This window comes from Cheilinus undulatus, linkage group 10 (assembly GCF_018320785.1).
Source record: "Cheilinus undulatus linkage group 10, ASM1832078v1, whole genome shotgun sequence".
In the NCBI taxonomy this organism is placed as follows: Eukaryota; Metazoa; Chordata; class Actinopteri; order Labriformes; family Labridae; genus Cheilinus; species Cheilinus undulatus.
Genome location: NC_054874.1, coordinates 38,874,952 through 38,901,064, shown reverse-complemented (window position 1 = coordinate 38,901,064; position 26,113 = coordinate 38,874,952). Strand labels below are relative to the sequence as shown.

Sequence of the window (26,113 nt, the reverse complement as noted above, 5' to 3'; positions counted from 1 at the left end):
GATCACCTATGCCCAGAACTGTCCCTGTTCGAAGACTATAGCCTCTGTAAATAGCGTGAACAAACTTAACACCAGGCCACACAACTGTTTTTAGGCTTTAAAAAATTATAACTTCTGGGCCACATGGCTTCTCCTGAAGTTCAGCTGCAGATGAAGACAAAACTTTCAATCATCACAAAAATCACCACACAGACTACTGCTGTCACTAGTGCAAAAAACTGAGAAATTCGTCTTTGCGCTTGAAAACAAGACAAAACATATTCTCCATTATTTTATAACCAAACTTTGACTAGAACAATCAGAATTTAACATTGACTCATATCTCCATTTCAGTGATTTCTCCTCACATAAATATGAATCCCTGAAATGTTCTTTTCTTACTTTGCTAAAATGTCACTTTTTTTGTATAACATTTAATGTGTTAAACATTTCTGGGTATTGATAGTTCATTGAACGGTGTATTTTTTGGACCATTTATCAGTTTGTATAGTTTTAAATAAATAAATATATATACATATATGAAATTCTCATTAAATCAGAGGCTCACAACCCCTTTATTCTCTGACAAGGACTTAATTGTCTTCCAGAACAGCCTTGGATCATAAAGGTAATTGGACGTTTCGTTTAGAAAATGCTTAGCTTTAGCATTTTTTTATAGCAACTGTGAAGGAATTACACAGTTTTCTAAAAAGCTTCCAGCCTCTGTCCAGGCCAGAACTCCTGGTTTTAGCTCAAGCTATATTACGCTCATAGAGCAACCTGGATATATCCGGCATAAAGTGAGGTGTAACACAACCCTTTATCCTGATTTTTCTGAAAGGAGCATATTGAGAGAATAGAAATAATTTTTTTCAACTGTAACATCAGGCTACAACATAAAAACAAAAAGCAAAGGGGGTCTGAATACTTTTGAATGTACTGTTTGTACTGTAATCATTAAGGGTAATGTTAAATACATAACTCACTAATTTCACATCTATATTGACTGTATTTTGGGATCTTGTAGCACAAGGTCCCTGGTAAATGCTTACGGTTAAACGGCCTACATATGCTAAGCTAAACTTTGTCATTACAGAGAGAAAGGAAGCCTTCACCTTGGTCTTGTTGGATCTGTTTTCAGGAATCTCCTTACACGAGTCCACAGCACAGAGACAAGTCCCAGGATCTGAGGCGCTACTGTTCTGGATGAAACTACAGATGCATTTCTTTACTGAGAGTCTTGCAGGGTTCTGCTGGTTTTCAGCACTGATTTCTCGATTAAATCCTGGGTATAAGTGATGTGATCCGGCTCTGTAACAGCAAACACTGTGTTCTCCTGGACAGGTTTTCTCCTTAGACCCTTCTGGGTGGACTGGATCAGTAGGAAGGACTGGACCAGGAGGAAGGTCTGGAGGGACCACAGTTTTTGCTGTGGGTAAATTAGAAATGAAATACATGTTTAAAGTTATTAAATCTGAAGAAAATCTTAAACGACACAGCTGATGATTATGTTTTTTAGAATGTTCCAACTGGACATTTTTAAAGGCCTGAAATAAGAGAAATAAAATTGTACTCACCCTTAACTGTCAGGTTTGTTCCTCTCAAAAACTTCACGGTTCGTTGACTAGTTGTTAAACAATAGTAAAGTCCTGAATCCTTCAACTGTGAATTTTTTATTTGAAGTGTTAACACTCCATCATTTGTTATAGTTGTAATGTCAGAATCTAAATATAGTATGTTAAGTGATTTTCCGAATTAATCAGGGACGTTTCCAAAACTGAGGCGGATCAAATAGATGCTTCCTGTGGGCTCAGTTTCACACTTCATGTTCACTTCATCTCCAACAACAACTGCCTGTTTGTCAAGGGTTCCATCATTCATGCTCCCTATAGAAAAGATGTCATTTTACATAAACACATGGGAAAGAATCAGTCACACACTCTTCTTCTCTGGTTCAGTACTTTAAATGTTTAAATGAATATTAATGCTTAAACTTACCCCCGACTCTGAGCATCACTAGGAAATGAAACACAACCAGCATTTTCAGATCATTCCACCTCAGACAGCTGATATTGTCACTGCTTTATAAAATGATTCATAGTAATGAAATCATTTCATGTAGGAGGGGTCAGCTGAAGAGAAATCTGATTGGTGGCTGATGACGCCGCCCAAAACCATGAAACAACTGTAGAGCGAGCTCTGCTTTCATGTGTCAGTGGTTTTCTGATGCGAACAACAAAAGAGGTTAAATTTGAGCTGACAACATTGTAATGATTCCTGTGTGTAGTGGTTTGCAGTTGTTTTGCTAATCCTTTAAACCTACATTCAAGTGAATGCAGCACAAACAGAAAACATTTAATGTTCAAACTTTTCCAATCTTTTTAAAATGTACACATTCTAAATTTGATGCCTGCTACACATTTAAGAAAAGAGGAGACAGGAGCATGTTTACATCTGCACTACATCACCTTTTCTTCTATCAATGCTCTTAACATGTGATTTTGATATTTAAGTTTTTTTTATTTTTTATAATTTTGCAAAAAAATTCTAAAATTCTGTTTTCACTTTGTCATGATGCAGTATTGAGTGTAGATTTATGTGAATAAAAAACTTTTTTCTCAACTGTGGCATCAGGCAGAAACAACAAAACTAGACAAAGTGATGGGGGAATATGCTGTGTTTCATTCTTTAACCTCTCAGGATGCCTTGCAATGTGCATTACTCCACATGAACATGGTTTAAACTACAACTTTATAAATTCAAACAAGAAAAATTAAATGTCTTAAGTGTTTCTAAATAAAGGTTTTTGTGCTGGATTTCCAACTGCAGTGTAGAGAGAAATGTGATTGGCTCTTGGTGTTGAAGGATGGGGCTCAGTGATTGGTCCGTTTTAGTTAACTCTGCTTCAGTACAACTTTACACAGGAATATGAAGTTGATAAGTTTAATTTTTTATAGCAGAGTACAAACATTTTAAAACAAAAGAGTACAAAAGACATTCATTAAAAATCATGGAAATGAATTATTTATTGACTTAAATGGTATTAGCTAACTTACAACATGTTTACTCAAAACCAATAGAGTGATATTTCAGTAAATAAGATCACAGAATCTTCGAACATCACTTTAACTTCATAGTACACTTTTTGCATTGCACTGACAAAAAACGGGTAAAATCAACAAGCTTTAAACTGAATACATACACAAGATATTGTAATGATCATAATATAACAATGATTTTACCAGATGGGTAAGGTCACATTACTATAAAGCTGTGGTACCTTATTGTTTGAACATGAACATTCTGGGCAGGTCTATACAGTCCTCTAAACAATATTCATATTGAATTCATGTAATTGAATAGCTTTTTATTACCAAATCCACTGTGCATATTGCTACACTCTAACAGCAGCTCTAATACCAGAGTAAACGGTCTCTTCCTCTGCTGCCTTCACATTTCTTCTCTCTCTTTTTCCAGTTCTCTTCTTGGAAAAGTCCGGTGCACAATAAACCAATGAGGCTTCAGCTCCCTGAAGACATGTACAGAAAATACAGTGATGTCAGTATTAACACAGAGACAGAAATACACCTACAACTTTGCCAAATTTAAACTTTTCTTTAAACATTTTACCTGCTGGCCTTGCTGAGTGGCACTAGCTGCTGCAGCATTTGTTGTCAGAGCATCAGCAGCTGTAGGGTTCATTTGCACAAGGTTATTAACTTGATTTTTTTAAAGTAGTGCAAGGTTTCTTGGAAACTGATAAAGTTCTGTTACCTTTGCAAAACACAGAAGATTTTGTCTTGATGCGATAAATCAGGACGGCATTTAAAATCAGACTTAAAGCTAAAGCACTTGAAACCATAAACAGAGCTGTCTTGGTCGTCTGATTGTTGTCTCCTGCAAAATAGAAAAAGAAAATAGAGCGACTTAAATGTGATTTCAGTGAGATATTACAATTAACACTGGTTTCAAAGATGATTGAAAAGGACCAATATTTCAGGGCACATTTCATTTTCATCAGAATATGATACACTAGCAATAAAGCGTTTGTAATTTACACCTGCAAAAATAGAATTGTATACTTTGGTTTCTTCTCTGAATTTGCATGCATTAAAAGAGTTCTGTGAATCATCTTTTAAATATTTCTGGTCTTTTTCTGTGAGCTCTAACCTCCACCTGTAGAGAGGCTGAAGCATAAGAGACTTCTGTTTTGTTAATAAATGTAGGTGTAAATGTCAAGGCTAGGGATTTCAGGGCAGCTTAGGACTATGTCAAACACAGACGAAGCAAACTTTGAGCCCTAATCACTGAGACGACATTCTGGGGTGAAAAGTTGAAAATAATAATTTTGATTTAAGACTATTACAGCGTAATTTTTCTCAAATCTAAGCTATTTCAGTCAAAAACATCTTTACAGATCAAGTTCCATATGAACATAGGAGCCCTGCTTTGATTTCACCTTTACAACCCTCTTACTCATTGAACTTGTAAGTCCATGTTTAGTTTCTGCCTGTATTTCCTTTGAGGATGCCAGAATTGCCTCCCAGAGCTGCTGTTTTGAGGAAAACTGCCAAACTGCCAAGCCTCATAGAGCTTCCTTTTAAGGATGCTCCACTGGTCCTCAATTGAGTTGAGGTCAGGGTATGATGGTGGCCACACCATTATGTTTTCTCCATCTACAGCAGCCAACTTCTCAGTGGGATTTTTTGCAGCATAGGATGGTGCATTGTCTTACATAAAAATGATTTTACTGTGTAAGGCGCGGTTCCTCTTTTTATAACATGGCAGGAAATGGGCAGTTAGGAACTCCATATATTTGCTGAGGTCATTCGACACCCTCAGGCACCCTAAAGGGATCTACAAACTCACGTCCAATTTTTCCAGCCTAAAACATGACTCCACCACCTCCTTGCTGATGTTGCAGCCTTGTTGGGACTTGATGGCCATCCACCAACCATGCAGAACTCCATCCATCTGGACCATCCAGTGTAGCACAGCATTCATCAGTGAGTAAACTGTTTGAAAATGAGTCTTCATGTATTTCTGAGCCCACTGCAGTCATTTCTCCTTGTAGTTTTTGGTTAAGGGTGGCCTAAGGTTAGTTGAAAAACTAAAAACCAAACATTTCAATAAAATCATTTTTGCATAATAATTTGGAACACAGTGTACATGTTTCTGTGATGGATCTGAATCTACTAGACTCTGTAGTGAGTAACTTCAGGGCATTATACCACTGTGAGGCAAGGACAATTTAATCTATTTTGTATTCTGATTTTTTACCTCTTACTTTAAATGTGTTTTGTTTTGTTTTGTTTTTTTCTTTTTTTTTTTTACTTTTTACCTTTATTGCAGACAAGATGGTAGGCAGGGTGAGGAAGAAGGAAGAGAAAAGTTGCAAAAGACAAGTGTGAAAAGATCTACAGGCCAAATTTGAACAAGGGCTTTCTGGGTCAAGGACAACAGAGTCTGTAGACTCTGCAGACTTTACCATGAGGCTACTGCAAGTCTATATGCCTTTTAATTCCTCTTATTTTATAAATACTTTGAATTGCTCTATGTTTTAATGGGCCTCACTGAATAAATCTGCAGTTTATCTTTAAGGCATTGTTGCTCATGCTTTGAATGAATAATCAAATATGGATCCATCTGGATTCCTAAATTTATAGTTTTTAATCAAATGTTCTTACCTTTAGTGGTGATCTTTGTTCCATGTCCAAATAACATCTGTCCACATGTGGCCACAGCACAGTAATAAGTCCCGGCATCAGAAGAGCTGACGGTCTTAGAAAAGTTGTAGACACATTTCTGTGGAGACTGAGTCTCAGGACTCTCCTCACACTCATCACGTCTGTTTCCATGAGTGTAAATGACACTGGGATGAGCTTCATCTGATCCAGATCTGAACCAGAACACACTGTGATTCCCTGGACAGGTTTTAGTTTCAGAGTCAGTGAGGACTGAACACTGCAGAGTCTTAAAGTCTGGATGGTCCGGATCAGCTGAAAGGTCTTGAATGATGGTGGTGATATTAGACTCTGGTCCTAATGGATACAAACCAGAATGAATGCAAACTTCCCTTGTAAAGACTGTAGCAGTAGTTACAGTATAAAAGTAAATATGGACACCTTCCTGAATTATAAGAATGAGTTTATCTTTACACATCTGTATTCATGCAGGCAGTACAACAGTAATCAATTGTTCGATCAAAGGCATTTACAATTTAAATGAATCCATGGAATCTCTCTTTTTTACCTTCAGTTCTCAGAAATACTCCTTTTAAAAGGGTCATTTTTAAAAATCCATCTTGCTTCACACAAAAGTAAAGTCCAGTGTCACTGAGCTGGGTTTGATTGATAATCAGGACAAATGTTCCAGGCTCTTGTTTTAAGGTCCTATGAGGAGTTTTATTAACACTATCAGAGTCATAGCTGTATGCTCCACCCAAAAATTCAGGCAAGTCTCCAGAAACCTGCCTGAACCAAAATAACCTTGTTGAGGCTGAAGTAGAGCTCTCACGAGGACACGTCAGTTTCACATAATCTCCAACACGAGCCGTCTTTATCTCGGTCTTCTCATCAACTTTGCATCCTGAAAAAATAGTCAATTCTTTATAGCAGAAAAGGAATTCATCTTCTGTTATAAAAACAAAATAGCAACTCTTAAGATAAACCTTTGTTTTTTATGAGATAAATTCATGTCTACTTACGACTCAGTCCGAGCATCAGTAGTAAACCGAGCACAGCCAGCATCGTCATGTCAGTCCACTGAAAATAAGCTCGCACAAGAAGTTGATTCTCCTAAATAGAATCAAATTGTAGGAGGGAACAATCACAGAGTGATCTGATTGGTCTATCATTATGATGATATTACATGGTTAAACCACAGTGGAAAAAATTGACCAGCTGTCAGCCAAAGCAGATGAAACAGTAGAGGCAGCAAACTTCTGTTTCATGTTCCATGGTGGGTTTCTATAATCGTTGCTCAGAGGAAATGCACTGAAGATGTTTTCTTTTGTATTTTTTACAGACTGTTTATATGAAGAGTATGTTGTTACAATAAAGTCACCCTGTAGTTTACAACTTCAAAGCAGCAAGTTTGGCATTTTGGCCATTGCCACATTTCTTTTTGGAACCAGAAGTGATCATAATCAGACAGCACGGTGGATACACATTAGCCCCTTTCATACATGCACCAAGAATTTCCTGGCATTGTCTTCGGGGGTTGCATTTGCAAAAGTCTTGTCTGCATTTATTTTTCACATGGAATAATACAGAAAAATCACAGGTTCTGTCTTGTATTTTCACTCCCCATGTTGACATCAAGTCATGTTTAATCTAGGATTTCATGATAGTCAGTTTTTGCCAATATCCAATTTGCTGAAATATCCAAATTAATTTTGGCTGATATCAATTTTGATACTGAGTTCTGACGGCCAGTATCTAAAGTCAGTTTTTTAACTCTGTGGCTGTTGGTCATGGGTTCAACCCCCAGCTCCTGCAGTCACAAATCGATGTGTGAAGATACTTCACCCAAATTTGCTCCCACTGGCGTTGGTGGCACGTAAATGTGTATAGATGTGTGTGAATGGTAGTAGCTAATACTGATGGCCAATTCTCCATAGCAACCTCTGCCATCAGTGTGTGAATGTGGAGTGACTGGGTGTGGATGGGTCGGTGTGACCTGTGGTGTAAAAGTGCTTTGAGTAGTAACATGACCAGAAAAACGCTAAACAAAGTTTACACAGGAAGATTATATGTTATTTATTCTGGTTTTATTGTTCAGATGATATTTTCAGCCATCATCAGTCAACCCCCGTCTTCACAGTTTGATCAACTTTTCATCTCATCAGCCTCAGATGACATCATCAGTCAACACCTCCATATCTAGTGTCAGGAATCCACAGGGAGATAGATCTTGCTATGCTCTGGCAGACAGTCCTCCAGCATCATATGCCCCAGCATTAAAACTTTTTGAAATATCTCTTTATCTCTGATTTGTTCCTGATTGAAATGTAACAGAATGATTTGATAGTGTTTGAGCTTGCCACCCTGAGCGAGAAATCAAAGCAATATGGCTGCTGTAGAAATATGTTGTATAGATCATCTTTATTTTCTTTTTCACATTTCAAGCATACAGTTCAGATAAATATCAGTGCATCCTTTTATTCAGATACAGATTAATTGACCACATACATCAGACTTTTGCATGAATATGAAACTTTAATTGATTATCAGACAAACTGGATTGACTACAATTAAAAACCCACACTTTGAACTCTTGTAGGTCTAAAACAGCAGCTACAGTACCTCTCTTTCTAACAGCATGGGTTAAGGCCAAGCACAAACTGCAGTGAGGTACACAAATACAATCATCACATTGCTCTCTTTACTTTCATTTTCATTCCCTTGTCATGCTGCTGAGAAAAAAATGAAACTGTGCTCTTTTAGTGGCTATTTTAACATGGTAAAACAAAGTTTAGCCTCCTTTTATCAGGTTAAATAAGTGTGATAAATAATGACACGTGATTTACAGCAAAACCATAACAATGCTCAAGTTTCTGTCACGATCCCTGTCTGTTAAGTCTATTTTTGTTCACTTTTATTTTTGCACATTCATGCCTGTTTTATGTTTTGCATGTTCTAATTTTCCTTTTCTGTTTTAGATTGATTCCGCTCCACTCACCTCGCCCCGCCTTTCCTCACTGACTCCCGATCCCTCATGTGTCACTCACCTCGTCTCCTCCCACTGCTGCTCTCCGTCCTGCATGCTGCTCCTCACACCTGTCCTGCATCACTGATTAGTCATAGTATAATACTCACCTGCACACTCACCTCCTTGTCAGTCCGTTGTTCTCCTTGGTTCACGTTCCGGCTCTTTAGTTCATTCTTGTCTAGCCTTATTGTTAACGACACAGCCAGTTATCCGTCTCTGCTCTTGCCTGATCCCTGCCTGTACCTTTGCCTGTGAGTTTTTGGATCTCTGGTTTTTGACTCGGACTGCATTAAAGATTCTGATTTTTGCTTCACGTCTACCGGTCTCCTGAGTCTTGCATTTGGGTCCTGATTTATTCTGTGTTCAAGTCCATGGTTCATGACAGTTTCCATGCATGGCTGTGAGTGATGAGTGTGATCAGTGATTATCTTTGTTTGTGTCCATGTGAGGTCAGCTGGTTGACCACAAATTGAAACACATATGCGCACAGGTTATTGCTCAGAAGGCTGGACACAAAACACCAAAAACTGCACATTTGTCTGAATTATTGTTCTTCTGTTTCTTGTCTCTGTCTCTCTCTGTCTCACACAACATACACATCTAAAGATAAACAGACATTCACAGTCACCACTGAATGCTAAAAAAGCAAGGAAACTTGAGCATAAGGTGTTTTGGCTGTAAATAGAGGTGTAAACATTAAAAGGATTTTTATTTTTACTGCAGACTCAACCCATTCCCCAGTCTTTTTTCAGCTATCCTCAATTTCCACATACTCCGTCTACACAGTGGTCTGCTTGCTAAGTGCACTGCGCAGAAAACTGCTCCCATTCCAGTCAATCTGTGCTAACCACCGTCAACCCTCTGGTCTGTCTCCAGCATCTACGGTGTGGTCTGCTGGGGGAGCAGCATCACAGAAGCTGACAGGAAGAGGCTGGACAAACTTATAAAGAAGGCCAGCTCTGTCCTGGGATGCCCTCTAGAACCTGTGGAGGAGGTGGGGGAGAGGATGTTGACAGCTAAGCTGTCCTCCATGATGGACAACAACTCCCATCCCCTCCAACACACACTCACTGCACTAAGGAGCTCCATTAGTGACAGGATGACCCACCCAAAGTGTGTGAAGGAGAGGTATTGCAGGCCTTTCCTTCCTGCAGCTGTTAGGCTCCACAATAGGAACTGCTCAAAATAATCCGTGCAATAACTAATTTATATGTATAACCTGTACACGTTTGTATATATGTATTTGTGTATACGTGTATGTAGGTGTACATATTAATAATTAAAATCTCCACCACACCCAGTCTGTTATATACCCAACCTGTACATAACTGTTTGTAAATACTATTCATAATTTTGTCAGTCAGCATTTTTATATTCCATGTTTTTGTATTTATTAGTGCTATTGCAATACTACTTTTACTTGTACTCTATTTCTATTGTGTTTCTGTCACCAATGGCCTGCTTTGTCTAAGATCCTTTTGCTACTGTAAATTGGAATTTCCCCTTGTGGGACTAATAAAGGAATATCTTATCTTATCTTATCTTTGCATGTCCTAAAAATGCCAGTCTGCTCTGGTACACTTGGGATATCTGCCAGGTGTATTTTCAGCAGGCACTGCCAAGATGCATTCATCCATGCTGATCAGCTCACAAACAGAGGGTCAGATGCTTCATGCATGTTTTAATTTTAAATACAACAAAATGCACCAAGACAGCCTGGCTGCAGACCGCAGATCACAGATGCTCCCTCTTGCATGCTGCACCTGTCAGAAAAAAAATATGCACTCAAACTTTCAAAATAAAATCAGTTTAAACAGTTAGGGTAAGGATAAGGATACCAAAATTTACAAGTCAAAAACCTGACCTACAAAACGTGTTTACCAAAATGTTACAAAAGTTGACTCCATGAAAACACTGTAACACAGCTAATGTAGCTAAGGCTAAAGTTAACAAAGCTACATCAGCTGTGGAAGCTAAGCAGCTAAAGCTAAACAAGATAAGTTAGCTATTTGACCTATGTAGCTACATAGTTAATGTAGCTACATTAGCTATATACATTAGCTAATTTTGTATCTGTTGCTAAAGTGAATGCTAGCATAGCTACATTGTCTTACGCAGAAAGACCTCTGGCATTTTTGTTCTATTTATGAAATGTTGCTCTGTCTGTTATGTTTGTAATGTGGTCATGTCCTCAGTGTAACTGCCAGACGTTGTTTATGATAAAGTTGGACAAGAAATGAACAAAATCAAAAACATTGTACGGGAAATTAAATACACACAATCTGGGTCTGACATCTGTGTCGGCAGCCAGATTCCTCTCCAATGCACTGATACAGTATGGTGTCACAGTATATGACACCACACATCCTTTCTATAAGGACACCACCAGAAAGGACAAGGGTTGGTGGGGCCAATATTTGGGCTCATGATGTCGAGAGCCCACAGTGGGAATAACCCCGCCTGTATAACACTACAACATAAAATCACAGAGCAGTTCATCTCTGTACAGTCTGCTGTTAGCTGATGTCACCGCCTTTATTGAAAGTAAACAGTCAGTTAAACGCTGTTTTATTGTTCATTATGATGTAAATCTGCCAAATCTATCAGCTACAGTGGTCTATGGGTCATTTAAAGCATCTTAACTGAGATTTGAGCCAGAAAAATGACTTTATCTCTTCTTCAAAGGTCAACAAAAGGTCAAGAGGCAGGATAATAGTGTGAGTGTCTTCTTCCATTCAGAGGATCATACTTCTCCTGAGTGGGCATGGCTTCATCTCATTCAACAGACACACCCACACCACCCTAGAACAGATTTTACTGCCTCATTTTTCATGATTTTGCTTAAATTTTATAAACCTACTGTAGTATGTGTGTCAATAACTTAAGTACAATGTGGGTACTAGAGTAACACAATTATTGGCTAGGTCAGAAGATCTAGGTTCGACTCTATGAGTGGAGGGAGAAAGAGACTGAGACAGGAGCTGCAGTTTGATGGTACCATATATTGAAGACAAATAATAGTAAACAACATAGAAAACGAATGGCCATTCACAACAGAATACAATTTCAATGAGTTCAATAAAGTCCAAAAGCGCACGGCAGCACACAGTAATAGTTCGTTTCTGCCCGAAATCGCAAAGGCTCAGATATAACAGCTCGAGCGGCTCTTAGAGTCCAGAGGGAAGAGTGTCCAGTGTGTGGGGAAGGAATGTGTGAGTGAGTGAGTGAGTGATGGCCGCTTGAAGGGCGCGAGTTACGAGGGGCAAGATAATAGGAAAGAAGCGGCTACAAAGGAGCTTCCTACCAGCCCGACCAGAGCAGGAGGATCGGTCTCTTCAATGTTGAGTTGAATAGCTGCTTTCAGGCTTTTCAGGCCAGAGTTTATAGGTTCTGTTCACAGGCTCCTATACTCTTAGCTCACCATCCAGGACCTGGCCTGAATGAAGAGGACCAGGACCAGTATAAGCTCTCCGTGTGCACACATTAATACATTTCATTTCATAACCAACACACAACCTTTTGTGGTTAATTTATCATCCTTTCCAGTATAAGTCAATGATATTATTGCTTCCTCCATTGGGTGAGTACAGTAGGAAGTTAAGAGGTTCATGTTTGCTTAAAGGATCTGTGGTTTTATGCAAAATTCTTTGGCTAAATATCCCCAAAATTTAACTTTTCCTCATCAATGGCACCATTGTAGCTCTGCGACCCACTGACCTCTCAGTGACCCTTTGCTCTCGCTGCAGGATGAGACGTAATGTTGATAAAGTGATGATTTACGATCTGGAGTCCGTGCATTGTGTTTTATTTTGAAAGAACCGGATGTTCTACGCTTGTGACTTCCATGGTTGGTGTGTGAATTTACAAAGTTTGGCTGTGGCTGGCGCTGAAAATAGACCTGCGGCGTATCTGAAACAAAGCGGAGTGAAGTGCCGCTCCAGCCACACGCTGCTGCCAGTCTGGAGCGCCGGCTATGGAAATGCTCTGATAGAGTAGAGAGGGAGCGAAGTGCTCCGCAGTTCGATTCACCAGCATTCCGCGGCACGCACACTGTATATGGAAATTTGGGGTTTGAGATGTTTTATTTGACTGAAATTTGACCTGGTGGTTCATAACACAGTGACCATACAACAAACCTAAATACAGATTTATTTTCACTTTACAGGGTCTTTAAAAATACTGTTAATGAGTTTGACCTGAATGGTTAAATACTTGTAGAGGTATTGGCCACTGATCAGAGCAAACCTCAGCCCTGATCAGGTGGGGTATGTGGACATCCGGGGTTATCCCACGACACCTCCTGAAGGGCTGAAAAGTGATCTCCAGCATCCTATAGCCATGTTCCTCCATGCTAGCTCTCAACACACACAGAGCTAACACTGCTAACCAGCTGTCAGCATCATGGGGCATTTGCCCCAGCCATGCCACGTCCTCTCTGCAGAACTTCAGAGGCTTTATTTGATCACCATTGATGCAGTTGGAGAGATTGATTTCAGATTAAATGAGCACAGTTCACAGCTGACTAGCATGCTTTTGCTACTGAATCCCAAAAGTGACATCAATCCATCTATCCATCCATCAATCAGTCCATACATACAATGCTGATACTACCTGATCTTAGTAGTCCAACTAAGCTTTTCATTTCATATGCTTCCTTCAACAAATCCTCCCAGGAAACAGTCAGTTCTGGGCTGACTGGTCCTTGTCTAAAACCTTACCTTCTATGAACTGAACAAAAAGAATGGCTGCACTCTCTTCCTGATTACATCCCCTGTCACCCCTGGCTCTCAGATCCTGCTGTAAAACTTTCAAATCCTTGTGCTGCCATGTATTCCTACCTTCCGATATATGGTTTTTAAAATCAAAACATTAGACTAGAAATTAGCCCTAATAATTAACTTTCAGTGAAACTGTTGTACTATTAATTGACCTTTAGCTAAGCTAACCAAGAATGGTCACTCTCAATGGGCTTCAGAGATCGTGCCTGGAGATAGGACAATGTTTCAGAAGGACAACCGTCACTGCAGCCCTCCACTGATCTGGGCTTTATGGTAAAATGGCAAGACAGAAACCTCTACTCAGTGCAGAACACATGAAAGCCTAGTTGGCTTTCACTGTTTTTTTGTTTGTTTTGCAAACTCTAAGCGGACTACTATGTGCTTTGCACTGAGAAGAAGCCGGGGACCAGCTCTTGGTAGAGTCCTGGTACTGCTGAACTTCTTCCATCTTAGACTGATGGAGGCCACTGTGCTCTTGGGAACCTTCATGGCAGCAGAACTTTTTTGTAGCCTTCCCCAGGCTTTGCCTTACAACAATCATATCTCTGAGCTCTTCAGGCAGTTCCTTTGACCTCATGGCTTGGCTTTTGCTCTGATATGCATTGTCAGCTGCTCTATAGGAGAAACATCTCAGCAACGGTCAAGAGAACAGGGAGGAACCTGAGCAGAATTTCAAGAACTTTTACAACGGGTCTGTATACTTATGTTTATGTGATATTTCAGTTTAATATTTCTAATCAATTTGCTGAAATGTCTCAAATTCTGTTTTCACATCATTATGGGGTACTGAATAAAATAAATTTAAGCTACTGTAGCAGCAGATTGCAATATGAAAAAAAATGATGAAGTGAAAAAATGAAGTGAAAGCTCATGAATTATGTTGGTAACATTACCTATAACATTATCTTTCAGCAAAATTCTGCTAAATAATATTCCACAGAAATAATCTTATTGTTGCTAACATGGCCATCTTCAGCTTCATAAAGTTTTCTCATCATACCCTCTTTTCAACTCCGTATTTTTTCTGCTGGCCAATTGTTTGCCTAAGTGCATAATACCAGTGTGAAAAATTACAAGTTTTAAAGTCCAAAGCATAAATACTCTACTCCTGTTTGAACTTTAGATGGGGAGACTCAGTTTTTTTAATCTACATTATTGTACAAGTAAAGCATAACAGTTTATAATGAAACAGCATTAAAAACAACATAAAACATAAAGTAATTGAAATGTATTTTTTACTAAAAGATCCAAACAATAAAGATTTCATTCAGAAAAATTAAAGTGTGAAACTTAAGTCATTTAAATAAAGCAAAAACACTTAAACTTGAAAAAATAGCCTACTTTTCAAATTGCATCAACAAAAAAGTGCATGACTGCATATTTCTAAAACATAGCCTAATAATAAACAAACAAAAAAATAAACAGAATAAACAAGTAGTCTTAGACAGTCTGGTTGCAGCCCGTTCTCTTCTGACTGCCACTCTTACAGACTGTTCATCTGAGACCCCGTACATCTCAGAATGGAAATATGAGCCAAAACTTTTAAAATAAAATTGTACTAAACTTGCGGGTTTAGGGTTAGGGTTAAGATGCCCAAAGTTAAAAAACAATAACATACACCGAAAAACCTTGGTCTAATAAAGCTGAGTAAACTGTCTGCTTACAGGGAAAAAGCTTTTAACACAGCCTATGTAGCTAACAAAGGCCTGTTAGCTGTGTAAGCTACATAGCTAACAGAGCTCAAGTTAAGTTCCCGTAGTTCCCGTATTGTTGCGCTCTTACAGCAGCTCTGACACCAGAGTAAACAGTCTCTTCCTCTGCTGCCTTCACATTTCGCCTCTCTTTTTTTCCAGTTCTCTTCTTGGAAAAGTCCGGTGCACAATAAACCAACGAGTCCCCAGCTCCCTGACGAATGTACAGAAAATATCATGATGTTAGTATCAACACTGAGACAGAAATATACCAACAAATTTGCCAAATTTAAACTTTAAACATTTGACCTGCTGGCCTTGCTGAGCAGCAGTGGCTGTGGCAGCATTTGTTCTCAGAGCATCAGCAGCTGTGATAAAAAAAAACAAAAACAAAAACAATGATGTTAGACGGTAATTTGCTAATTGTCAAATTAAAACATTGGTTGATTTATTGGACACTGATAACGTCTTTTACCTTTGCCAGAAACACAAGATTTTGTCTTGATGCTACAAATCAGGACAGCATTTAAAATCAGACTTAAGGCTAAAACACCTGCTACCACTAACAGAGCTGTCTGGAACGTCTGCACATTTTCTCCTGCAAAAACATCAAATAAAAAAAAACAGAAAGAGTTCAAAGTTATTATAGATATTACACTGAACAGTTTCAAAGATGATTCCATGGACTCCTCGTTGGTTTAATGTTTCAGTGCTCACTGCATCTTCATCAAAGTAAGATGCTAAAACTTACATCCTTTGTACCTTAGTACATTGACCAAGTAGAATTGTATGCTTCAGTACTGCTTTGGATTGCTGTGTGTGAAGGAGTCCATTGAATCATCTTTTAAACATCACTGATCCTTTTCTGAGAGCACTGACCTCCACCTGTAGAGAGGCTTAGATGCAAAAGGCTCAATAAATGCAGGTGTAAATGGCGTGGCTGGATTCTACCACCATAGCACCTCTGCACTGAGATTTTAGCTTAGGGCTGAATCCAACACAGACGGAGCAAACTGTGGGCCTAAAACGTCAGGAAAATATCCTGGGGTGGATAGTTAAACAGAATCAGTTTTGTTCAAGGTAAGAGTATCTGATAAATCAGTGTCTTTAAGGACGGTAGAACTCCATAGTCAGTGACATCAGAGCGCCATAGGTGCATTAATTCATGGGCTTACAGGGTCTGCAGCCCAGGACTTCTACCTTCATGGGGGCCACATGTGAGAGACAGAAAGTGTGACTAACAGTGTAACACATAATACAACAGCTGACACACCGATGTTAGCAGGGCTTTATATCGACACTTGTTAAATGCGGGTGGATTTCAGCTGTTAGCACCAGTGTGTGTGAGTTAGTTGCTTGTTTCAATGAGGCTGATTTACACATGAAAGGAGGATTTTTTCCCAAAAAAAATCTGCCAAGTGCATGGCCGAGTCCATCGGTGCACTCGTCATTTGTCTTTTTTCGCAAACACTTTGGCTTTCATGCCCAATACACAGCGACACAAGTACTGACGCCACACGCAGACAAACACACAAGCTAAAATGTCGGTAGTGTGGAGTTGAGGCTTCTAGCCGCAGAGGAAAAAAAAGATTCAACACAGACCTGAACTTTCCTCCTCCTTTTTTAAAGCTCCTCTCTGACCATGGCACATATGTGCATCAGTGCTGTCTGTATGGAAATACCGTTCTCTCTTTCTCTTATCTGGCTGCAGACTGTTAAATTGTCATTTTATTAACATGCTCCTAAAACATCTTATCACCTTAATGATTCAACTTAAGTATATGAGCTCATTATTGAAATGTTATTAAAACATTTGGTATGTGTCCTGTTGCAGGAAATATTATAGATTTACTGTATATTAGTAATTAACTGATCAAAAAACATCATCAAAACTTTTAAATCCTAACAATTGACCACCAGATCAGTGAGAAACAGAGGCAGACAAGAGTCAGTGAGTGATAACTCCTACTTAAAGAGACTTTAGCTTAAAGGAGGAGAGCAGTTAACTTCTCTGTTTTTATCATCTATTTACCACACTAATGAGTGTTTAAACAGCTGTTCAAATCTTTCACAATCATGAACTTAACACAGCACATTCATCTAATCTTTCATTTTAATAAACAATTAACAATTTGATTTCCTTTTTTTTCTTTTTGATTTCAATTCTGGTGCTTTAAAGAAAGGAAATGTACAAAAAAAAAATCTGCAAATCAGACCAGAAAAGAGTTGGATCCCCTGTTTTGGACTGAGAACTGGAATATTTAAACCATGACACCTCTAACAGTAAAGTGTGACACATTTCTCTGTCATGTGCTGTTTAATTTGTGCAGGTAGAAAGTCCTTCAAGAGCTCTTACCATGATCACGCTGATTAAACAAAGCAAAGTATATATTTAACATCATCCCAGATGTTCAACATTTTTTTTACACAACACTGCAAAAATTGTCAGTTTGTGTTTTCTCCTGGTGGATGAGGACAAATGTTTAAAAGATGGAATTTAAGTTTTCATTTACATTTCAAAGGACTATAAATCTAGTTCAAGTCAATTTTTTCATGCTATAGTCAGCTTTATTATACAAAATGTAACTTCTGTGCACCAAAAATGTGACTTGTTAAAACTGATAATGGCTTGTAACTTTGAAAAACTACTGGCCGAAGAGGAATCAGTGGTTTTGTTTTTTTTGTTTTTTTAAATCTAAACTGGTACTTATCAATTATCCAGTTCAGTATTTTTTTTATGGCAGTGGGGCCAATGGGCCCAAAGTGACTTTAAGGTGCCTATATGCAGAGCGCCATAACACTGTGAGACAAACAGAGAAGATAAGTTTTCATCAAATGCTCACTTTGAAGGTATTTTAACATATATTTAACTCTCTGAGTGCCATTGACGTATATATATACGTCATTTAAAAGCCAACGCTTGAGTGCCATTGACGTATATCTACTGTACATCAAAGTGCTTTATCGGTGGCTGGCACAAGGGGGCGCTCTCACGCTCCCTGTGAGTAATTTTGGGGCTTCTGGGATACGTAGTCAGATGTCTATGGTCAGAACATGGTAGATCAAAGCCACAGAGATAAGAGGTGGAGACCCTGGGGTCAAAGAGCAGAGCGATCGGAAGTAATCTAAGCTAAAAGTTCTAAAATAGATGATGGGAGAAACTTTAAACTTTTGCCTGAGAAATCACTCACTCACTGAAACCGACACTGAACCTAATGACAGAGAATCCAGGGATCAGTGCGGCCATTCATCTGCCTTGGCCAGCCAAGAGGCTTAAGAATGCCACGAGGTCTCCCCCTGTGTGTCGGAGGAAGAAGGCAGCCTCTCGCCAGCTGGATACATACAGCAACGACACTTAAGGGACGGACTTTTCTGACCCAGACTTTGAGGAATGGCTGCCGAGTGAGCAGAGAAGATCTTGTTCTCCGTCCCAGAGCAATGGAGATAAGTTAACGTTAGGAATCCACTGATTATTCAGCCAAATTTATCAGATGAAACATCACTCATGTGCTCCTGTGATTTCAGGGGCAGACTTGAAAGAAGAGCAAGCTCCATGCAGTTCTACAACACAGTCTGTTGGCAGATAAAGAGGTAAGAACAAAATAATTCTATATTATAAATTATATATTATATATGTAAAATATATTTTATATTATATTACTTTTATAATTTACAGGCAGTGCCAGGGGGCACGCAAGCAGGAGAGGACGTGGGCGTATAGGGGGGTCCCGTGGAGGCCGTCCAGTTCCAGAGTGTGAATGACAGTGACTGGAAGCATTGTTATTTATTTTACCATAAAATAACATTTTTTATACAATTTTCAGATGTCTTTTATGTCACTGAAGGCAAAATTATAACATTCAAATCCTTGTTTTTCTTGACCGACTCTCTTTCTTCAACTTCAGATAAATCAAGAACGGAACAAGGTGCAAACAAACGGTTTTCTCCAAGATGAAATAGAGAGATTCTTCTTTCACTTGAGCTATTTGGTGTTTTCAGAGTCATAGTACAAAATATTCTGTGGGTCTTGAAAGATGACTCAAAATGGCCAAAAACGCTGGCACAAGCCACTTTCCATTTTATACAGGGGCTGGCACTCAATGAGTTAATTAATCATTTATTTATTTATTTATTTACATTATAGGGGACATTGATGAACACGGATATGTAAATGTGCCATGTTGTAGCTGTATATAGCTGGTTTCCATCAGTAGTCCCAAGCAGATTAATGGTGTACATACTGCATAAATCAAACATGAACATAATAAAAGGATACAAACATTCATAAAACCGGACAACACACAGAGACCAAATAACATAAACATTAATATACAAAGACCCACATAAAACAATACAGAAGGTGGCTGACCAGGAATAAAGAGACCATTACAGTTAAAGTACATAGGGCAAACAGTGTAGTGTCATAGTGCTGCAGTGCTGATGTATGGCATATAGGCCTAAATATAAATTTGTTTTCATAAATTGCCTATTTGCCCTTGGCCTGTTTATTTGAAGTGCTGGTGTAATTACACATAACCCTGTTGCATAGAATTTGCTTACAGTTGTGTTTATGCATTTATTAATGCACAGATAGGTGAATTAATCTATGTTATATTGTAGAGGAGATGCATACATGTATGTAAGTATATCAGACAAAGATACGTTATGCATGGTCACAGATTTGCCTTGTCCTGAGCCACTTGCAAAGGTGGAGCATTCAGTATGATTAAAAGTCCCTATGGACTAACTAATATGAAAAAACAATTTATAATCAAAGATGTTTGCTCTTACCTTCAATGTTGATCTCTGTTCCATGTCCAAATAACATCTGTCCACATGTGGCCACAGCACAGTAATAAGTCCCGACATCAGAAGAGCTGACGGTCTTAGAAAAGCTGTAGACACATTTCTGTGGAGACTGAGTCTCAGGACTCTCCTCACACTCATCACATCTGTTTCCATGAGTGTAAATGACACTGGGATGAGCTTCATCTGATCCAGACCTGAACCAGAACACACTGTGATTGCCTGGACAGGTTTTAGTTTCAGAGTCAGAGAAGACTGAACACTGCAGAGTCATCAAGTCTGGATGGTCCGGATCAGCTGAAAGGTCTTGAATGATGGTGGTGATATCAGATCCTGGTCCTAATGAATACACACCAGAATGAATGCAGACTTCACTTATAAAGACAGTAGCAGTAGTTACAGTTTAAAAGTAAAGATGGAGACCTTTCTAAATACATATGAGTTTATCCTTACACATCTGAATTTATGATCACATTAAACAGAGTGACTGTTGTTACCAAAAGTGTTCACAGTTCTAAGAATTATAGGCACCATTTTTTTACCTTTAGTTCATTTTAGTTTAGTTATTTTAGTTTCATTTTTTTAGTTCATTCAGTTTAGTTTATTTCAGTGTCCAGATGTGCAAGCCTGATTGAGACCTATCCACACAGACTCAGTGCTGTGATTACAGCCAGAGGTGCATCTACTGAACACTGACATAAAGAGGGTGAATATTGATGCTATCCCTTATGAAATATTACATAATTGTATTTAAGTGATATGCATGTATAGAAATCTGTTTTCACTGTGATATTTAAGAAGTTTTTTTTTTTTTTTTTTTTTTTTTTAATGATATTGACCATGATTGATCTATTAAATCAATTAATGGTAAAATGTTATGGGGTCAGTTTGATGTGTGTTTTTTATGTGAGTCAATAATGTAGCTGTAGCTCTTTAAGTCTCACCTCTCCAGCCTTGGATGACATCACTATCAATCCTCACCAAACCCCTGCTTCACATCTTGCTGCCACTCAGGGTAAACAACCCTCGATCATACTACGTCCCTGTAGAGTTCAAGCACCAAAGACTCTGACTATACAGCCAACCAAGACAAAGCTGAGGTTTCCATGCATGGCTGTCAGTGGTGACTGTGAACATGTTTATCAGTGTTTGTGTGTGCATGAGGTCAAATAGCTGACCACAAACTGAAACTTTCACAGGTTTGCACAGAAGACTGGGTGCATGAAACAAACAACTGCTTTGCAGTGCACATTATTTTATATGGAATTTCACACTCACAACACATGCACACAAACAAACACATATTCACAGTCACCACTGAGTAGTTAGGGGTGTATGGAAACTGGAGTGCTGTAGTAGTTTGGCTGTAAATAGAAATGTGACCATGAACAGGTGTTTATCTTTAGTTCCACCCATCTGAATCTCAAAAAAGTCAAATGTAATGTTTTTTGTACTTTCTTTAAATAGAAAGACAAATATGGCTTTGTCACTTATTATCAGCAATATTACAAAAAATAAATGAATTTACTGAAGGATGTAATGTAAATACTGTTACAACATGAAAGCATGCATTTATCCTGTCTTGTATCAACGGTTCAGGCTGGTGTTGGTGTGATGGTGTGGGGGATATTTTCTTGGCACATTCTGGGCCCCTTAGTACCAACTGGGCATTGTTTAAATGCCACAGCCTACCTGAGTATTGTTACTGACCATGTCCATCCCTTTATGACCACAGTGTACCCATCTTCTGATGGCTACTTCCAGCAGGATAATGCACCATGTCACAAAGCTCAGATCATTTCAAACTGGTTTCTTGAACATAACAGTAAATTAACTGTACTCCAATGGCCTCCACAATCACCACATCTCAATCCAGTAGAGCAGTTTTGGGATGTGGTGGAATGAGAGATTCACATCATGGATGTGCAGCTGACAAATCTGCAGCAACTGCTAATGCTATCACGTCAATATGAACCAAAATCTCTGAGGATATTTCCAACACCTTGCTGAAACTATGCCACAAAGAATTAAGGCAGTTCTGAAGGCAAAAGGGGGTCCAACATGGTACTAGCAAGGTGTACCCAATAAAGTGGCCGGTGAGTGTATGTTTAACAGGAAGCAAGCTCAGTTGTATCGCATTAGACAGTCTGCGAATCAGCACTAGACTCTGATACTAGTCCAGGACTATCTTTCTTTTATGTTTGAAGCTACAGAGGCTTTAAAAACAGCTTTAACTTGAGAAACCACACTGACACCATTCAGAGTGATAACTCTCCTGCACGCCTTACTTCTAACTTCTACTTAATCACACTTCCTCTCTTTACGTCACCACTGCTGCTCCCCAAGTCTCTCGCTTGCTTTGGGTTTTGTAGCTGCACAAAAAGCCCAGCAGTGACAGGAAGGGAGCCTGATGGGACTACAGGAATTTAAGAGCTCAGTTTAGAAAAATAGATAGAAATAAAATAGTTTAGATTTGTGGAGGGAAATCTTAGGAAGAATCGTGGTTGGCATCACTTGAGTAAGACAGCAGATAATGATGGATGATATGTTTAAAAGAGGACAAAAAAGCTTTATTATTCTTGTAGTCTGTAAATATATGAATAGCTCTACATTAAATGAATATATTGGTAAATGTGTATACTATTTGAATGTATACATATGATTTTTTTTTTTTTTTAATTTTTGAATATTTTAACTTCAGCAGCTGGGACATTTATCCCAGAAAGCAGGTCAGGAAAAGTTGGCAAAGGAGGTGATGTTTATGCAAAGATTTTTTTATTATTTTATTTGACTTTATTTATCAGGAAATACTTTAGAAGAAAAACTGGTACATGAAAAATATAGATGTAAACAGAGAAACCTCAGTTGAACACAACAAACATATACTTTTTTACAAATGGAAAAACAGACATAGCAAATATAATATCCTATGCAGAATAAAATCGGACGTATCACCTTTTAAACAACTTGTAGACATGAGCTATTTAATTCAGACTACATTTGTGAGACACACATTTTTTATTCTCTAATCTAATCCAAAGGCCTTCTCTGCAGCCTCCTCTTCCTCTCTGCTGTCTTTGCTTCTTTAACTTCACCAAAGTCAGATTGCCTCATGGTGAAGACAACAGTAGAGTACTGCCAAGTTTCCTCTTCTTCCTGAGAATATGGAAAGATGACAAAGTTAAATTGTTATTATCATTATTATTATTATTATTATTATTATTATTTTTCAGATAAAGCTTAAGCTTTATTTTGGATTGTACCTGTTGACTTCTCTGGCCATCTTGCAGAGCAACAGCAGCTGGATTATAAAAATAAAGAGAACATAGATAAGAAAAGAGATATTTTAATTCAATACTGTTATTGAGAGTTTGACATTGTCTTGTTATCTGTAGCAAAGACCACAACGCCTGTTTTTGAGTCATCATGGCTGACTCAACGTGCGGAGGTATGAGGATATCAGTGGGTCCAGTAAGACTTCACTAGGGGGTCTGGAGGTTTCACCTCCAGTATATTTTGATGAAACATACTGAGAAGCTGAAAATTTGAAATGTGTGTTTTAAATTTGCTTTACAGGACAAATCAGCATCTTTTGAGGAGAACGAGGCAGTAGCCAAGGGCAGGAAGCTATTAGCCATGGCTATCCGGTAGCGTCAGTTTTAAGAAATGGGCCATATTTCTTTATTAAAACAAGAGCACAGAGACACACTGAAAGCTTTTCATGATGAAAAACATGTTGTCTCCCTTTTGACGACCTGCTTCAGCATGACTTTGTGATTGTTGCAGGTGGGTTGAGTTGGTGGCTGCTGTCGCTAAAGTGATTAGCTCAAAAGCAGATGTAGAAAAGCAGCTGTTTTCTCAGGATTGTTCCACATTACTTCGTTAAAACAAGAGCACAGAGCCACACTGAAAGACCAGAAGTTAGGCTTCCCTTATTTATAGGCCTTTTCTCACCAGTGACAGAAATCATGACAAAAACAGGAACATTTTGTCAATAACGTCCAAGTTACCCACTGCTGTTTTGGAACAACACTAAGCAGCATTTCTCTGGAGATATTTGATCACTCTGACACTCTGCTCTGCTCTTTATGTTGCAGGGCAGGAGAGAGAGAGAGAGAGAGGGTAAGGAGTGTAGGAGGAGGAGGAAAGCACAGTTGAAAACCTCTCACTGGTGCTTCATTCAGAATATTTAGGGCTCACATCAGGGCAATCGCCTAGATCACCTATGCCCAGAACCGTCCCTGTTCGAGGACTACAGCCTCTGTAAATTGGATGAATAAACTAAACTGGCCGCACAACCGTTAAAGGTATGAAAAAAATGATGACATCTGGGTCACATGGGTCCTAAACTTAATTTTCAGCTTTGGTTAAATAAATCCTTACCTTTGCTTTGTTCATTTTTGTCTCTTGGAGTTCGGCAGCAGATGAAGACAAAACTTCCAATCACAAAAATCACCACACAGACTACTGCTGTCACCAATGCAAAAAACTCTGAACTCCGTTCATGCTCTGGAAAACATTATTTTATTATCAAACTTTGAATAGAACAATCAGAATTGAACGCTGACTCAAATCTCCATCCCTGTGATTTCTCCTCACATGAATATGAGTCACTGAAATGTCCTGCTCTTACCGTCCATGTTGATCTCTGTTCCATGTCCAAATAACATCTGTCCACATGTGGCCACAGCACAGTTATAAGTCCCGGCAACTGAAGAGCTGATAGTCTTAGAAAAGCTGTAGACACATTTCTGTGGAGACTGAGTCTCAGGACTCTCCTCACACTCATCACGTCTGTTTCCATGAGTGTAAATGACACTGGGATGAGCTTCATCTGATCCAGATCTGAACCAGAACACATTGTGATTCCCTGGACAGGTTTTAGTTTCAGAGTCAGAGAAGACTGAACACTGCAGAGTCATCAAGTCTGGATGGTCCGGATCAGCTGAAAGGTCTTGAATGATGGTGGTGATATCAGACTCTGGTCCTAATGAAGACAAACCAGAATGAATGCAGACTTCACTTGTAAAGACAGTAGCAGTAGTTACAGTTTAAAAGTGTAGATGGACTCCTTCTTGGAAAATAAAAATTAGTTTATCCTTACACATCTGCATTTATGTGGGCAGTTATACAGAGTAACTGTTGTTTTCATAGGTGTTTACATTTGTAAGGAGTCTTAGGAATCCATTTTTACCTTTAGTTCTCAGAAATACTCCTTTTAAAAGGGTCACTTTAAGTTCCTCTTGTCTTACACAAAAGTAAAGTCCAGTGTCACTGAGCTGGGTTTGATTGATAATCAGGACAAATGTTCCAGGCTCTTGTTTTAAGGTGGTGTGAGGAGTTTTGGTAACATCATCAAAATCAAAGCTGAGAGTTCCACCCAAAATTTCAGGCAATTCTCCAGAAACCTGCTTGAACCAGAACAACTTTGCTGAACCTGAAGCAGAGGTCTTGCGAGGACACGTCAGTTTGACCTCATCTCCAACACGGACCGTCTTTATCTCAATCTTCTCCTCATCTGTACATCCTGAACAAAATAAACATGTCTGCACTCAATGACAGGAAAGGATCATTGATGCTCTGTTCTACATTAAAATAGCAACACCTTACATAGATACATTATGATTTCATGACAAAAGTTTCATGTCTACTTACGGCTCAGTCTGAGCATCAGTAGTAAACCGAGCACAGCCAGCATTGTCATGTCAGTCCACTGAAGAAGGAACTAAAATAAGTTCGCATAAGAATTGTATCCTCCTAAATAGATTCAAATAGTAGGAGGGAACAATCACAGAGCGATCTGATTGGCCTCTCATCATGATGGTATAACATGATAAAACCACAGTGGAAAAAAAATGACCATCTGTCGAGCCAAAGCAGATAAAACAGAAGAGGCAGCAAACTTCTGTTTCATGCTTCATGGTGGGTTTCTGTGATCATTTAGAGGAAATGCACTGACTTCAGTTTTCTTCTGTATTTTCCACAGACTGTTTAGATGAAGTGTGTGTAGTTACAGTTTAGTCATCCTGTAGTTTATAATGCCCTGATTTAAGTTTGGCATTTTGGCCATCTCCTATTTTTTAACAAGAAGCTTTTCAATAAGAAATACCAGGGGGACACATAACAGTCCTTTTTATTTGTGTACTC

The 26,113-nt window shown here is 38.8% G+C and overlaps 1 protein-coding gene across 1 annotated transcript; it reads right to left on the bottom strand.

The window, feature by feature from the left end:
• Window positions 1-9,570: 9,570 nt before the first annotated feature.
• LOC121516143 lies at window positions 9,571-25,670 on the bottom strand. The gene is made up of 8 exons (XM_041797242.1): window positions 25,622-25,670; window positions 25,161-25,493; window positions 24,600-24,953; window positions 24,350-24,475; window positions 23,230-23,267; window positions 23,062-23,122; window positions 19,952-20,305; window positions 9,571-9,674 (listed from the first exon to the last, which is right to left on the bottom strand). Exons 1-8 carry the CDS (start codon window positions 25,668-25,670, stop codon window positions 9,571-9,573), a joined length of 1,419 nt encoding a protein of 472 aa, XP_041653176.1.
• Between the last annotated feature and the right edge of the window lie 443 nt (window positions 25,671-26,113).